The sequence below is a fragment of the Eubalaena glacialis genome, chromosome 6, assembly GCF_028564815.1.
Source record: "Eubalaena glacialis isolate mEubGla1 chromosome 6, mEubGla1.1.hap2.+ XY, whole genome shotgun sequence".
Taxonomy (NCBI): Eukaryota; Metazoa; Chordata; class Mammalia; order Artiodactyla; family Balaenidae; genus Eubalaena; species Eubalaena glacialis.
The window spans coordinates 129,838,577-129,854,486 of NC_083721.1; the positions used below are offsets into that span (position 1 = coordinate 129,838,577).

Here is a 15,910-nt window from a genome sequence, read left to right on the forward strand (position 1 = left end):
AAAAACCTAAATGTGTGTAAGGAAGTATAGGAAGGCATGAATTTCACAATCCTAATCCCCCCTTCTAGTAGTCTAGAGAAGAAAATCAACGGAATAAAAAGTAATGTGTTTTGGCTTCTCCCCCAACCCTATCCCATTGCCAGTTACACTGAACTGGTACAAGAGAATATAAACTGTATTTTCAATGAATTGACTACCTAAGAGAAGTGGAGAGTCAGAGCCTGGTGCACACATTCTGCAGGCATATGCCACGGGTGAAAATTCTATAGAAGGGTAGCCTCCCATTAATCCACAGGAAAACATTCTGTTGGCATACTGCAGAAGGGGTTTCAATAGTCTCTGCAGCAGACAGGTAATTAATTAGTCAGCACTGCTTTCACTATTTATATGGCTGAGTCAGATTTCCCTTCCCTATTTGCTTCCACAGCTTTCCCCAAACTGAAGTGATGAGTTTTGGTAATTTATTTAATTTTATGTTTATATTATTGATTTAATAATTATAAATAATCTAGCAAAAGTTATAACTTTTCAATAGTAGGGCTGTTTTTAACCTATACCATAGTTGAACCTCTGGTATTACATAACATTATCTATCCTTTACAGTATTGTTTTTGTGGAGCAGTGTATTCCACGTGTTAACTGGGGATGCTAGGAGGTTTTTTTTAACTATCATTTCAGACCCTCAAGAAACAGTCCCCTTTATCCATAAGGAGGACTGCTAGTCCATTAGGGCCCTGGGGAAAGTGGGCAGGGAGCCCCATCAGTGATAAAAAGTGGGGTGATGTAGGTGTTTCATATCTTTAAAGCAGTATTGCTCAAACTTTTGTTCATTATTACACTCCTTAGGACCCTTTTTACATATTTTCCCCTAATAGCCCCATCCCCATGGGATTTTGATACCACAGGTAAGTGTATGTCTGCCTATGTAGTGTATGCATATATGTACTTTATATGTTAAAAGAGCAAGTATAAGACAATCTTTTTATTCAGTACAAGTTTAAGAATAATTGAACCAAAATTTAAGGTAAAAGTTAAAATGTAAAAACTAACATTTCAGTGTATTTGTTGAATAACTGATGTAATTCATTATGTAAATTGTAATGTATCACATTTCATATCCATGTTAGTAATTTATGTAAATGTATATTAAAAAGGCAATGCAGTCAACTTTTAAAAATTATTCAAAAGGGTTATTTTTTTCTGCTAATGTAAAATAATTGAAAATTAATTTTTTAAAAATTATCATTAGAGAACTTAACTTTTAAATTTGCTTCATATGAGAAGATGCCTTTTAACTTAGCTGCTAGATACTCATTTAGATATTGACTTTTTTTGAGCACTTGACAAGTTAATGAGAGGTTGAATAATTTGGAGAATTAAAATAATAAAATAAATTATTTTTATGTAATTTTCAAAGCCCAAGTCTCTCACAGATGCTCAAGTGACAAACGACAAGGCAGGCAGCAGGTACTGCAGGCCATCTCTTGCAACATGACTTTGAGCAGGCAATTGAGAGAAAAGCCTCCAACCATTGCCATCTATTTGCCATATTCTTGTAGCTCTCATCTTGCATACATTTTGTGTTTCTTCCTTGGACTTGATGTCAGTGCTACATAAGTGATACCCAAGAAAACCCAACAATATAAATCAGATATTAAGGAATAAGATTTTGTCCGATAGGGTTGAGCTTTGGAGGGCCACAAATCATAATTATCAAAAAATGTTTCACTTTCCTCCATAACCACTTTTCTTCCCACTTACCATCCCTGATAAGAATGTAAGCTATAAACATATCAAAACCATGAGGAGGAAGGGACTCTTTCCAAAATCGACCCTTAAAAAAAAAAATCAACCCTGATGAGTCTCACTGTGTTCTGATGGGAGGCAGGTGAGAATACTTTCTAGAGATTTGGGTTTTCTGGAACTAGGGTTTCCAAAGATGTGGCCATGTCCACCTGAACCCACCCTTCACCAGTACTCCCAGCTCATCCCCCCATGGGATTCTTTTTTATCCTATATCTAGGTCATTTCTAAGTGGCATCTGTAAATGGGAAACTGGCTGTATTTATCCTGTGTATATAAAATAACTAGGTACTGTGATTTAACGGATTTAAACATGTTATAGTCAATAAAGTTTTGTAAAGTGATAACTCTTAAAAATATTAAGAACTAAAAGTAAACTTCCTCAAGATAATTTTCTGTTGTTATTAATGTACTTTTTATATGTAAATTGCCTTTCATTAGTTTGAACCTTGCAGCTTATATTTGTACTTTGAATTTGACCTTTAAGTATTTCTTGATTATTTCCCTCTGCTGTTTCCCCTCTCCCCTTCCTCTCACCTTCCCCCCCACCTTCTGCCCCCATCTTTTTTTCCTTTAAAAAATTATTTAATGGCTAATGATTGTAGAATTCATATATTCAGTGTATCATTCTACTTCCAGGTAAGTACATAATAGCTTTTTTACTTGCTTACCGATAGAATCTTTCAACAGAGACAATCTTTATTAATCTGTATTAACAACAATGGATTTTTGAGGCCTTAGTAACTGCAAGTATGCTTCTCCTTTCTTTTGACCCATCTCTGCTCCTGTGTACCAAGGAAAAATAGATTACTTTTCTTTCCTATAATTTCTGAACCAGTTTCAATTTTTAAACAGCTTCAGGCACTACTTCAGATTTGGCCTAAACTGCCCCCCCGGGAGGCCCTGGAGCTTCTAGATTTCAACTATCCAGATCAGTACGTGCGAGAATATGCTGTGGGCTGTCTGCAACAGATGAGGTATCTCCTGCAGGAGGCTTTTTTGGGTCAAGGAATAACTTGTGGGTGGGAAGAGAAGTTGATGTCTGCTTGAATGTCTTGTAAGAAGGGAAAAGGATAGGAATGATTGAGTTCAAAGCATTTGTTCCCTCCTCCCTCCCACTCTCTTCCACTCTCAGCCTCTCCTATTTTCTCACCCGCCACCCCCCGCCCCATCTCCTCCGATCCTCCCCCCCTCTCGCTCTCTCTCTATTTTTTTTTTTTTTTTTTTTTTTTTTTGGCCTGGCTGCCTGGCATGCAGGATCTTAGTTCCTGACCAGGGATCGAACCTGCGCCCTCTGCAGTGGAAGCGTGGAGTCTTAACCACTGGGCCACGAGGGAAGTCCCCACTCTATATGATAAAACAAAACAAACAAAAACTGCATCGGATGGTCCCCAAGAACACCCTCAGGTTCCATGACTCACTAGGAGGACTCATAGGACTCAGCATATAGTCACTCTTGGCTAAGATTTATTACAGAAAAAGTATACAGAGCAGAACTGGCAAAGGAAAAAAATTCATGGGGCAAAGTCTGGAGGAAACCAGGGAGATGCTTCTAAGAGTTCTTTCCCAGTGGAGTCACACTGAATACACTTAATTCCCCCAGCAACAAGTTGTGACAGCACACCTGAATACTGTCTACCAGGGAAGCTTGTTAGAGACTTGGTGGCCAGGGTTTTTTTGCAGAGAGGGCAGTGCTAGTCACATAAGCACCCTCTGCCTAGCATATTCCCAAATTCTAGATTCCCGGAACAAAAATGCGTGTTGAGCATAAAACATACTGTTTGCAAAAACAGTTTAGGCACAGTAAGCCACTCTTATCTGTTAGGGTGGTGGGAAGCCTTGCGAAATCTACATTCCGAAATGCCAGTCAAGGGCTAACCTTGTAAGCATGCTTTATCAAAGGATAGCAGTCAGGCTTGCTCCTCTGTTAACTCTTTTCTGTCCACTACCCACAATTAAGAAATGTTAATATTTTTTCTTTTTTTAAATGTTAATATTTTTGACTTTTTTTAAGTTTGTATTTTATTTATTTTTTTAAACTTTAAAAGAAAGTTTTTTTTTTTTATTCTTTGGCTGCGTTGGGTCTTCGTTGCTGCATGCAGGCTTTCTCTAGTTGCGGTGCGTGGGCTTCTCATTACAGTGGCTTCTCTTGTTGCAGAGCACGGGCTCTAGGCACGCAGGCTTCAGTAGTTGTGGCATGCAGGCTCAGTAGCTGTGGCTCGCGGGCTCTAGAGCACAGGCTCAGTAGTTGTTGCCCACGGGCTTAGTTGCTCCGCGGCACGTGCCATCTTCCCGGACCAGGGCTCAAACCTGTGTCCCCCACATTGGCAGACGGATTCTTAACCACTGCGCCACCAGGGAAGCCCTAAGTTTGTATTTTAAAGCAATTAACGTTACAGTTAAAGTCCTCATAGTTTCCTTACTCAATCCTGATTACTTTCACTTCCCAGAGGCAACTGTTATCACGAATTTGGTGTATATCCTTCTATACCATAATTTTCTGTTTTTACCACATTTATATATCTATAAAATACAGATATGGGATAATACTGTACATTTAAAAATCACACAACTGTGTCTTGCCATATATATTGTTTTTTGTTTGTTTTTTGTTTTAGAAAGTACTCGAACTGTGTTTTTTGTTGTTTTTTTTTTAAATTTATTTTTATTTATTTATTTTTGGCTGTGTTGGGTCTTCGTTTCTGCGCGAGGGCTTTCTCTAGTTGCGGCAAGCGGGGCCCACTCTCCATCGCGGTGCGCGGGCCTCTCACTATCGCGGCCTCTCTTGTTGCGGAGCACAGGCTCCAGACGCGCAGGCTCAGTAGTTGTGGCTCACGGGCCTAGTTGCTCCGCGGCATGTGGGATCTTCCCAGACCAGGGCCCGAACCCGTGTCCCCTGCATTAGCAGGCAGACTCTCAACCACTGCGCCACCAGGGAAGCCCCATATATATTGTTTTACATAGTTTTTTTCCTTTATTCAACATTAGGTTTTTGAGGTCAGTCTCTCCTGTTACATATAAGTGTAGTTTATTCCTTTCATTACTGTGTAATATTCTTTCATAGAGATGTGTCGTATTTACTCCATTTCTCTATTGAGGAACATTTTAAATTTTCTCAAAATTTCCCTCTTAACAAACAATGCTACAGTGAACATGCTTGTACAGTCTCTTTAGGGTAGTACATGTGTGAGAATCTATGGGATTTATTGGATGAAATGTTATTATTGAGACAGTCTTAGACAATGGGCATTTTCAGGTTTATCCATTTTCTTACTAGCCTCAAAATGAGGGGTTATACCATATGGTTATTTGAAAAACAAAAGTTCTCAGAAAATTATGGATACTGTGATACTTTTTATTTCCTTTTCTTCTTTTTAAAATAAATCATTTATGTTTTAAATTGTGTGATCTCCAAAACAAATTATACAAACTCTTCAACAGTGGTTATTTTGGGGGAGTGAAATAAGAAGTGTAAGGAAAGAGGAAGCCTCTTCTTTTCTGTACTTCTATCTTTTACACTATTTATAGATTTTATAGTGGGCATGGATTTTACAATAAACTTAAGATGGTTTTATAGATAGTTTTAAAAAATGAGGCTCCCAGTTGTTCCTCAGTCTCTCTGTTTGCATTGGAGACCTGAAGGGGAGGGGCTACCTGGCCCCCCTTGGACTGAGCTAAGTGTTTTTCTTAAATATATTGACCCCTAGGAGGAGATTGCTGTGATCCCCATGTTCCATATAGGTAATTCTAATGTGTCTTCCTATGTTAAATTTTCTGGTATGAGGTTTTTTTCTAGTGTATAGTATCCTAGGTTTCAGTCCCAGGTCAGTATCCTAGGTTTCATTCCCAGGTCTGCTTTACACTACTGCTTAACCATTTATTGTCCAAGACTATAGTCACCAAGTAGAGGACTTGGGATACATATCTTACCTGACTACTGGAATTGCCTTTGATGGGAGTGTGTTTACATGTGAATAGTTTGGAGATGGATACAAAATAGCCCGAACATTAATTCAGCTCATTTAATTACAATATTACGTCAATTCAGTGAATCCATTCGCACTTACAAATACACTCTTTATCCTTCAAACTATTTGAAGATTTTAATTGTTCATTCATTTTCTGGGAGCAAAAATTACTTAATCCCAATGATATGAAAGGAAAATAAGTTGAAGTACTGATGGAATTTGTATTTTAAAAAGCTGGTTGGTTGACTGAGTACGTAACTTTTTCAGCATGATCAGAAAACTATTACCTAATTTTATTATAACTCTCGGCTGATTGTAAATACAATCATCAGTTGTATAAACCTAGTTAACTTAATAAAAATGCCCCATATATCTGCTCTTTGCTCCTTTTCACTCTTCTGCCCATCAGAAATTCTCAGCTTTTCTTATGTTATTGTAACAGTGAAACAGTGAATGTAAGTGTGCCCCAAGCTTGACCCAAAAGAACCATTGTGTTTCAGTAAGTTAGTATTTGATACGTTTGATAGGAAGGGGTCTTTTTCCAGCACCGATTGTTGAGTGACTTACTCTGTCTTTTGTTTCTTTCAGTGATGAAGAACTCTCTCAATATCTTTTACAGTTGGTGCAAGTTTTAAAATATGAGCCTTTTCTTGATTGTGCCCTCTCTAGATTCCTACTAGAAAGAGCACTTGCTAATCGGAGGATAGGGCAGTTTTTATTTTGGCACCTTAGGTAAGTCTTTTATATTTCAAATCAAGTCCACCACGTGCTTTTGTAACTATTAACCAGCATAATACAGGGCATGTAGTAAAACAGTCTAGCTGCTTTAATTGTTTATGAGCCATCCATAACATTTATGCTTTCTTGGTATCTACTCCTATTTCTTGATACCCAGACTCTCAATTTTCATGATTTGGCAAAGTAAGTGAGATAAGTGTCCCTTTATGCCTCCTTGATTTATAACTGAAATTAATAATTTTTTATTATGATAATTATAATTAATAATAATTATTATAATGTATTGCTATTTTCCAGTAAAGTATACTTATTGTGTTAATATTTTTGGACTAAAAACGTACTTATTGGGTAATGGTATCATCATTGCTACTATTGCATAAATAAAGATTTTAAAGTTTTCCTATAACAACAGCAACTTTATTTTTAGCTTCTTTATTAACTAGGTCATTTTCAGAAATACATGAATCTTATTAAACCAAGTTTATATAGGAGTAAAATCGGGAAAGAGAACTAAAGTTCTTTTGTTTCCTAGGAAGATTGTCAGTTCCTCATTTCTGACTCTATACTTGGACATTTGTGATTTTTTTCCATCTGGACTTCAGAGTACTGAAGCTAATCATTAACAGAAAAAAATAACTTTTCTCCTTTTTGGCTAAGCTTCTTAAGGAAAATAAGCTGTATAGTATTTTGATGTTAATTTTAGGAGTTATATTTCTTGATTTCTTTATTTTTCATAGTTTTTCCTTTCTTGTTTTTAACTTGTCTTCTTTTCTCATCCATTTCAATCTTCTTATTTTTAAATCCCTCAAGGAATAACAAAATAAGGTATTCCTTCCTTTTTCAAATGTGTACACCATTCTTTAAGTGAAAAAAAAAATCACATAGAAGCTAATTGAGGGATTAGTCAATTGTGTGATCTGAGTCAGATCTGTGTTTCATCTGAGTTGTCTGTAAATTAGTAATATTACCATTTCACTCCAAAAAACAAATAAGACATGATAACTTTGGATTTCTTAGAGTAAACAATTAACTAATGATAAAATCACATATCTTTTTGAACTATAGTGTTTAAAGAATTAAAAGTTGAGCATCCCATCTGTGATTGTGTACAAGATGATGTGTTCTCCCTTTCTTTGATTAGCATCATAAGTTAATTTCATAATAGAATAAAGAAGTCAGTATTTTTATTTGGTGACCTGAAATGTTTGATAAATCTTCATAATATTAACTTTCTGCAGGTCAGAAGTGCACATTCCTGCTGTTTCAGTACAATTTGGTGTCATCCTTGAAGCTTACTGCCGGGGAAGCGTAGGTCACATGAAAGCGCTTTCCAAGCAGGTATCAGCTTATTTTAATCTTCATGTTCACTTTGTCACATGGTATTTGATAAATTGTGTCATATGCTAGTTCTCCTATCACAGTATTTCATAGAAGTTTCAATAACTGAACTCAGTTAATACATTTTTTAATCAAAATGTAAGCCAAGAAATGAAGTTTCAACAAATTCAGCAGAATATTATTAATTGAATGCTATCTGAAAAATTAGGATTCCTTATAGTATTAACACCATGCCTTAAATTTTAGTAGGAAATACCTATTTAGACATGCTTAACAATGGATTTGATGGTAACAAAGATTATGAAATCTTTAGATGCTGTTTTCCATACCCCTGAGTTATTCTTTCCAGTTAGTATAGTATTTATGATTCATATGCTCTGCCATTTGTTTTAAACTGAGATATTTTGACACCTAAGTTTGTAGGTGTTACAGCTTCTAGAATTCAGAATCCTCAAGCTGCTTTTTCAAACTATATATACATGCCTGAAATTGTGATGCTCTCCCACATTCCCTCATTTTCTTCCTAGGCCTTCATTTTCTAATCATTTCAGGTAATGAGTTATTAGTGATACTAATAGGTCAGATATTAAATGCTTACTGTATGCCAGGAAGTATACTAAGTGTTTAAAGTATGCTATTTTACTCTCCTAATAATGTGCCACAGTATTTACTGTTACTGTCTGGATTTGACAAGGTGAAAAAACAATCTCTCCAAGAGGTTAAGTAACTTGCCTAAAAACCCACAACTATTAAGTAAAAGAGTAAGTTTCAGACTTAGCTCTGTCCGACTATAAAACTAAATCTCTTTTTATTATACCAGGAGTTTTCAACCCTTTTTAGCAAAACCTCTCTTTTTAAAATCAAAACTGAAAGATAGATCCATTTTACAAAATAGACAACAATGTCATTTTATCAGTATAAATGTATCTTTGAAGCTAAAATAAAACATAAGCCATTAAACAGAATCATGATGCTGTTTTATTGAACACAGAATTTCATCAGGCGTTATTGTTGACAGTTGTCTTAGTATCCAGTTATTTGTGTATTTTATTTTGGAGATAATCCTGACTTATACCACTAAGTAATTACAAATAGTAATGGTTTTTAAAGAGCTTTCTTGCAAATGAGAAACATAACCTTGGCCCAAGCTTGATTTGTTGGTGGCTTCTTGGTCCCCTGAAGGATGAGATGAGAGCATTTCTGCCATCAGGTAAAGCAGCCCTGTATTAGCTTCTTCATGCTGGAATCCTTCATTGACAGATAGCAACGATATGCTCTTGTTCTCTAGCAATAGTTTTTCCTAAATTGAGTATTATCTAACATAACACAAGAAGATTTTTAAAAATGGTTTAATATATATTTACTCAGAACCTGCTATATGCTAGGGTTTGTGTTGCTATTGGTGATGTGAAGTCATATTAGCTATGTTGCTGTCATCAAGGATTTTATATTCCACAGAGTAGGTATACAAATTAGTGATATTATGATGGCAGTGTTATTAATGGGAGTATTATGTATGGTAGCACAAAAAAGAGGCACATATTCTAGCTTAGGGCATTAGGCAAGAGGTCACAGTGCAGGTGACACTTGTGGGTTTTGATGATCTAGTTAGCTAGTTGGAGAGTGTGGTAGTCAGCGCTCTAAAGAGAGACAATTGTGTTTGTGTCTATATAGAGAAAGAGTGAAGGGGGCAGGTGGGTGAGATTGAGATTTATTATAAAGAATTGGCTCATGTGATTATGGAGGCCAAGAAGTCCCAAGATCTGCAGTCAAGCAAGCTGGAAATCCAGGAGAGCTGGTGGTGTAGTTCCAGCCTGAGTCTGAAGGCCTGAGAACCTGGAGAGCCAATAGTATATGAGTACCAGTCTGAAAGCAGACAGACTTGACACCGAAGAAGAGCCATTGTTTCAGTTCAAGTCTGAAGGCAGGAAAAGAACAATGTCCCAGCTCAAGGCAGTCAGGCAGGTGGAATTCCTTCTTTCTTGCAGGAGGGTCTGCCTTTTGTTCTATTCAAATATTTGGATGAGGCCCACCCACATAAGGGAGGGCAATCAGCTATATTCAGTCTACCTATTCAAATGTTAATCTCATCCAGAAACACCTAGAATAATGTTGGCCCAAATATCGGAACACTCCGTGGCCCAGTCAAGTTGATACGTAAAATTAGCCATCACAGGTCAACTTGGCATCCATATGTAGCTCCTTAAACCCTTACTTAATCTCTAAATAAAGCCAATAACAAGGTCAAAATTCCACCTAACATGATACAGCAACCCTGAGTACCACCAATTACTCATTAACTTCTTTTTCAGAGGAGGAGATAATATCCTTGAGTGGCATTTGTTCTTCTCCTTAATTCCCTGTAAATTAAATAGTATGTTGTAAAATTAATAATACTTAAATATTAAGATTTAAGTAATGATATAAAGTTAATGTATCTTATGTTACATGTTAAGGGAATAAGAGTGAGAAGGAAACAAAGACATTTGTTATATATGTGTGTATATATGTGTGCATACACCCATATTCATAACAAAATAAGATATTCATGACAGTTCTCATTTCTGTAACTGATCACGTGGTTATATCTGGTATTTATCACTACCATCTTCTAACCCATCCTGTATTCCCTTTGTCTTCGGCAAGCACCTCAGTTGGTTGTGTTTTTACATGCTGGGATGACCTAAACCTTCATTCTTGAAGAGTCTAGGCCATGAGTAGTCCTACCTGGATTGACTTGTAATTTCCCATTGATCTTAATCACAGGACATGGTAATACTAAGAGATCACCTATATTCTAGACATACTCTTCCCTAATTTCTGCTTTGTAGTCAGGATCAATCATTCTAGCCAGCACCATAATGTACTTCTTTGCCTGTTGATCCAGAAGCATGAGGAACCCAAAATGGCTGGGCAGGAGTCTTACCATCCAGTTCAATGGAATTGTTGTGACTCCCAGTAGAATCATTCTTCTCTCTGTAACTAAGACCTCTGTGCCAACAGAGCATAAGATCTCAGGAACAGGAAGCAAAAATTTTGTTAGTGGGTCATTAGGGGTAATAGTGAGTGGGTACTACTTACATTTTCACACCTTCATGGACCTGTGAATCCTGGCTATTGGAGAAACAGCATCATTTATTGGATTCTGGTTCAGAGCACATACAGCCTTCTACAGAACCTTGCCCCAGCCCTGCAAGGTATTCACATCTAGCCAGCACTGTAATTGTCTTCAAAAGGCCATTCTACTGTTTTATCAAGGCAGCTACTTCAAAATGGTAGGGAACATGATAAGACTACTGAATTTTATGAGCATGAGCCCATTGCTGTACTTTATTTGCTGTGGAATGAGTTCCTTGATCAGAAGCAATGCTATGTGGAATGCCATGATGGTGGCTAAGGTGTTTTATAAGTCCATGGATGGTAGTTTTGGCAGAAACATTGTTTGTAGGCAAATTCATATCCAGAGTGTTTGTTCCAGTAAGAATAAGATACTGCCCTTTCCAAAAGGGAAGCAGTCCCATGTAATCAACCTGTCATTCCATAGCTGGCTGATCATCCCCAGGAAATGATGCCATATCGGGCGCTCGGTGTTGGTCTCTGGTGCTGGCACATCAGGCACTCAGCAGTGGCCGTAGCAGGTGGGCTTTGGTGAGTGGAGGTTCATGTTGCTGAGCACATACATAACCTCCATCCCTGCCACTGTTCTCCATTGGATGATGACTGGGTTGGCTGAGGAAAGGCTGGCTGGTATACATGGAATGGGTCATCCTAGCCACTTAATTATAAAAATCTTCCAAGGTTAAACTTTGGTGAGCATACAGTGGGACAAAAATATCTTTTATTTTTTTGTCCATTCAGAGAGGTCTATCACATACCTCTTCCTTAAATTTCCTTGTCACTAGTTTTCCAATCATGTTCCTTCTAAGTCTCTGACCATCAGCTAAGTGTTGGTCACAGCTCGTGAATTGGTATATAATTGCACATATGGCCATTTCTCCTTCCAAGCAAAGTGAAGAACCAGGTGCACTTTCCGAAGTTCTTCACACTGGGAGTATTTCCGTTCACCACTGTCCTTCAGGAATGTTCCAGAAGGGGGCTCTAGTACCACAGTTGTCCACTTTTGTATGGTGCCTACATATTGTAATCCAGTCATCTGTAAACCATGGTTAAGTCTTCTCTTCCTTTGTCAACTGATCATAAGGAACTCCCCATGAGGCCATGCTGCAGGCTAGGAAAGAGAAGGTAGTATAACAGGAGTGAGAAACCACAGACATTTGGGCCACTTCTTCATGTCACTTGTGCCTTCAGGACCCGATTGGGCCCAGTCTCGTATATAACCACTTTCACTTGATGATGGAGTGCCGCTGTGCTTGCCCATCTTTATGTGTGGTGGGTCAGATAACACCTGGTTCATGACAGGCAGCTTGGGTTGCATGGTTACTTCGTGGCCAGTGGTTAAGCGTTCAGTCTCTACTAAAACCCAGAAGCAAGCTAAGAGCTGTTTCTCAAAAGGAGAGTAGTTATCAGCAGGGCATGGTAGATTTTGTTTGTTTTTCCCCAAAATCCTAAGGACCTGTGCTGTGATTCACCTATAGGAGCCTGCCAAAGGCTCCAAATAGCATCCCTATATGTCACTGACAGATCAAGCACCATTAGGTCTGCTGGATCATGTGGCCACAATGTGCATGGCAGTTTGGGCCTGCTGCAGAGCATTCTCTTGTTCTGGGCCTCACGCAAAACCGGCACCTTTTGAGGTGCTGGGTCACTCAGTAAATAGGCCAAAGTGCATGAGGAATATGTTGCCTCCAAAATCCAAAGAGGCCCACTAGGTGTTGTGCCTTATTTTTGGTTGTAAGCAAATAAATTATTCTTCACCTTAGAAGGGATATCTTGACATGCTCCACACCACTTGAACCCTAGAAGTTTCACTGAGATTGAAGGCCTCAAATTTTTGTCGGATTTATTTCCCACCTTCTAACATACAAATTTCTTTAAGTCTAGAGTAGTTGCTACATGTTACTCACTAGGTTCAATCAGCATAATGTTATCACTGTAATGGATCAGCATGATATCTTATTGAAGGGAAAGTCGATCAAGATTCCGGCAAACTAAACTATTACATAGAGCTGGAGAATTGATGTACCCCTGAGTTAGGACAATGAAAGTGTATTGTTGGCCTTGCTAACTTAAGCAAATTGCTTATGGGGGTCCATACTGACACATACGGAGAAAAAAAGCACTTGTCAGATCAGTAGTTGCATACCACGTATCAGGGGGTGTGTTTATGCAATGAAACTACATCTGGTATACCACCTGGTTAATGCTGTAACAATCCGCTGTAATTCTCTAAGAGTCATCTATCTTTTGCACAGACCAAATAGGCAAGATGAATGAGGATGTGATGGGAATCACCACCTTGCATCTTTCAAGTCCTCGATGATAACACTAATCTGTACAGTTACTCCAGGAATGTTTTTACCGTTTTCTTGGGAAGGGACAGTTGTAATAACTTCCACCTGGCCTTTCCCATCATAATAGCTCTCACTCCACGGGTCAGGGAAACAACATAGGGATTCTGCCAGCTCCTGAGTATATCTATTTCAGTTATGCATTCCAGAACTAGAGAAATAACCACAAGATGGGTTTGGGACCCACTGGGCCCACCATGAGACAGATTTGTGCTAAAACTCCATTGTTAACTTGGCCTCCATAAGCCCCTACTTTGGTGGACCTCAGTGATGTTTTGGGTCTCTTCGAATTAGTGTCAATTTAGAACCAGTGTCCAGAAGTCCCTGAAAGTTCTGATTATTTCCTTTCCCCCAGTGTGCAGTTGCTATGGTGAAAGGCCATGGGTCCCTTTGGGGAAGCCAGGGGAAAGTCAGTTTCAGTATGGTTGATATAGGAGAGTTCACAGGCGTCATTCAGCGTTGATGAAAGTATTGGGGGATTTATTAATTTTTTAGTGTGTCTAAGCCTATGAGTACATGTTAGAGAAATGAGGTGTTTATTATTGTCATGGTGTAAACATAGACCATAAGCTGTATGTGACTGTAAGTATTACAGTATGTAAGCTGTAAGTATTAGCAGGGTAGTTTCATCTAGCTGATATAAACTGAAATCAGTATATTCAATCCACCTAACTGAAATTTTCTGTAGTATTAAATCTTCTCTCCCAGACTTTACTTTTTGGTACTACATTGTTTTTTCATTGTGGCAAAGACTCCCCTACCTTTTTACCTTTTCTAACTTCTCTATCTCATTTGAAGGCTATTTGTTTCCCCACTCCTAACCTTCTGTTCATTCCTATACCTCTGTGGTATCACACCCTATTTTTATATCAGCTCTCTGTAGTATTATAATTTCCAGTTCCACTACACTTTTTTAACTCATTTGCATTGCCAGAGGAACTACCGTAGGTTTTCATAGATGATTTTAATATTTACGGTTTTTTATTCATGTTAAAATAACTGTATCTGACCCCTCCTTTTTGGAAAGCCCTTTAATGATGGTAATAATAGCTAACATTTATTCACCACTTATTATGGGCCATTTATTCTTCACAAGAATATGAGATAGATACTATTAGTCCCCTTAATTTTATAGTCCTTTTAAAGATATCTCATACCTATCAATTTCTCTTGTGTTCATGGCTACCATCCTTGTCCAACCCACGATCCTTTCTCACCTGGATGTCTTCATTAACCTCCTAAATTGTGCCTCTTGTTTCCATTCTTCTGCACGCACGCACGTGTGCACACACACACACAGACACACATACACACGTACCTTCATTCTCTACCCAGCAGATAAAATGATCTTTTTAAAATGTAGATGTATTCCCTTTTTAAAATCCCTGCAGTAATTTTCATTGCATAGAGAATAAAATCCAAATTTTAACAAAGTCTATTAAGACCCCACTTGATGAGGTCCCTACTCCTTTGGCCTCATTCATATGAGCAGACAACACTGGACGTTTTTTTGGTTCTCTGGGAACCTCAGTTTGACTTCTATACCAGCAAACATATGACATATGTCTGATCATATTATTCTTACTCTTTTCTTGACGGATGAACAGCCAGGGGAAGATTGTACCCTTTACATGGCAGTTCTTGTTATCACTGTAAACCTATAGTGTAACAAGGTGTTGAAACAAAGTATTTGACTTATGGCCATGTGGGTATTCAGAACGCTGTTCCAGGAAATGGATATCAACATAATTAGGGTTAGGCCCTGAAAATTCACAACTGTACAAACATGGAAGAAATTCAAATTTGAAATACTTCAAAAAGTTCCTGTTTGCATAGCCCATTTTTCAGCGAGTTCCCTTTTCACCAGTGTTTGTACAGCTCCTGAAATTGTTGAGAAATGGGGTGTCTGTGGTTTTGACAGATGGCTAACTTGGCAAGCTTCAGCAATCTCAATTTTATCATCAAGCTACATAGAACCTTCCCAGTTTCCTATGAGCAAGCCCTCAGCCTGTCTGTAGAAGCTGCATGCCGAATTCACCTCCCTACAGAGTCTTAGTGGTTTCCTTGCATAGAAGCAAAGTTCAAAAATGAAAACATGGTGTAAAATAAATCTCCTGTTCATCAAAATGCAAGCCATGGTGTTCATAATGTTTGTTGCCTACATATTTTACATGCTTGTTATACACAATTCACATGTTGATATATGTATTCTGTTTTTATCATTTGTTGTTTCCAGTTTTAATGACATAATGATAAAATAAAATATTCCTTTTTATGTTTTATAGCTGGCTGAGGCTGGGTCTTACAGAATTTGACATAATATTACATGGAAAGACCTTGAGTTACTAAACAATAAAGTTGACTTTTCTTTCCTTCTTTTTTTTTAATAAATTTATTTATTTTATTTATTATTTTTGGCTGTGTCGGGTCTTCGTTGCTGTGTGCGGGCTTTCTCTAGTTGCGGCGAGCGGGGGCTACTCTTTGTTGCGGTGCGCGGGCTTCTCATTGCAGTGGCTTCTCGTTGCAGAGCACGGGCTCTAGGCGTGCGGGCTTCAGTAGTTGTGGCACATGGGCTCAGTAGTTGTGGCTCACAGG

General features: G+C 38.1%; 1 protein-coding gene across 5 annotated transcripts in view; it reads left to right on the top strand.

Moving 5' to 3' along the window:
• The window catches only part of PIK3CB (phosphatidylinositol-4,5-bisphosphate 3-kinase catalytic subunit beta), a 193,001-nt gene that overhangs the window by 152,168 nt on the left and 24,923 nt on the right, over window positions 1–15,910 (top strand). For all 5 annotated transcript variants that reach the window (XM_061193631.1, XM_061193634.1, XM_061193636.1 and 2 more), the window contains 3 exons: window positions 2,659–2,780; window positions 6,360–6,503; window positions 7,748–7,847. In XM_061193631.1, coding sequence (XP_061049614.1) covers window positions 2,659–2,780; window positions 6,360–6,503; window positions 7,748–7,847 — 366 coding nt within the window. The remainder of the gene's footprint in view (window positions 1–2,658; window positions 2,781–6,359; window positions 6,504–7,747; window positions 7,848–15,910) is intronic.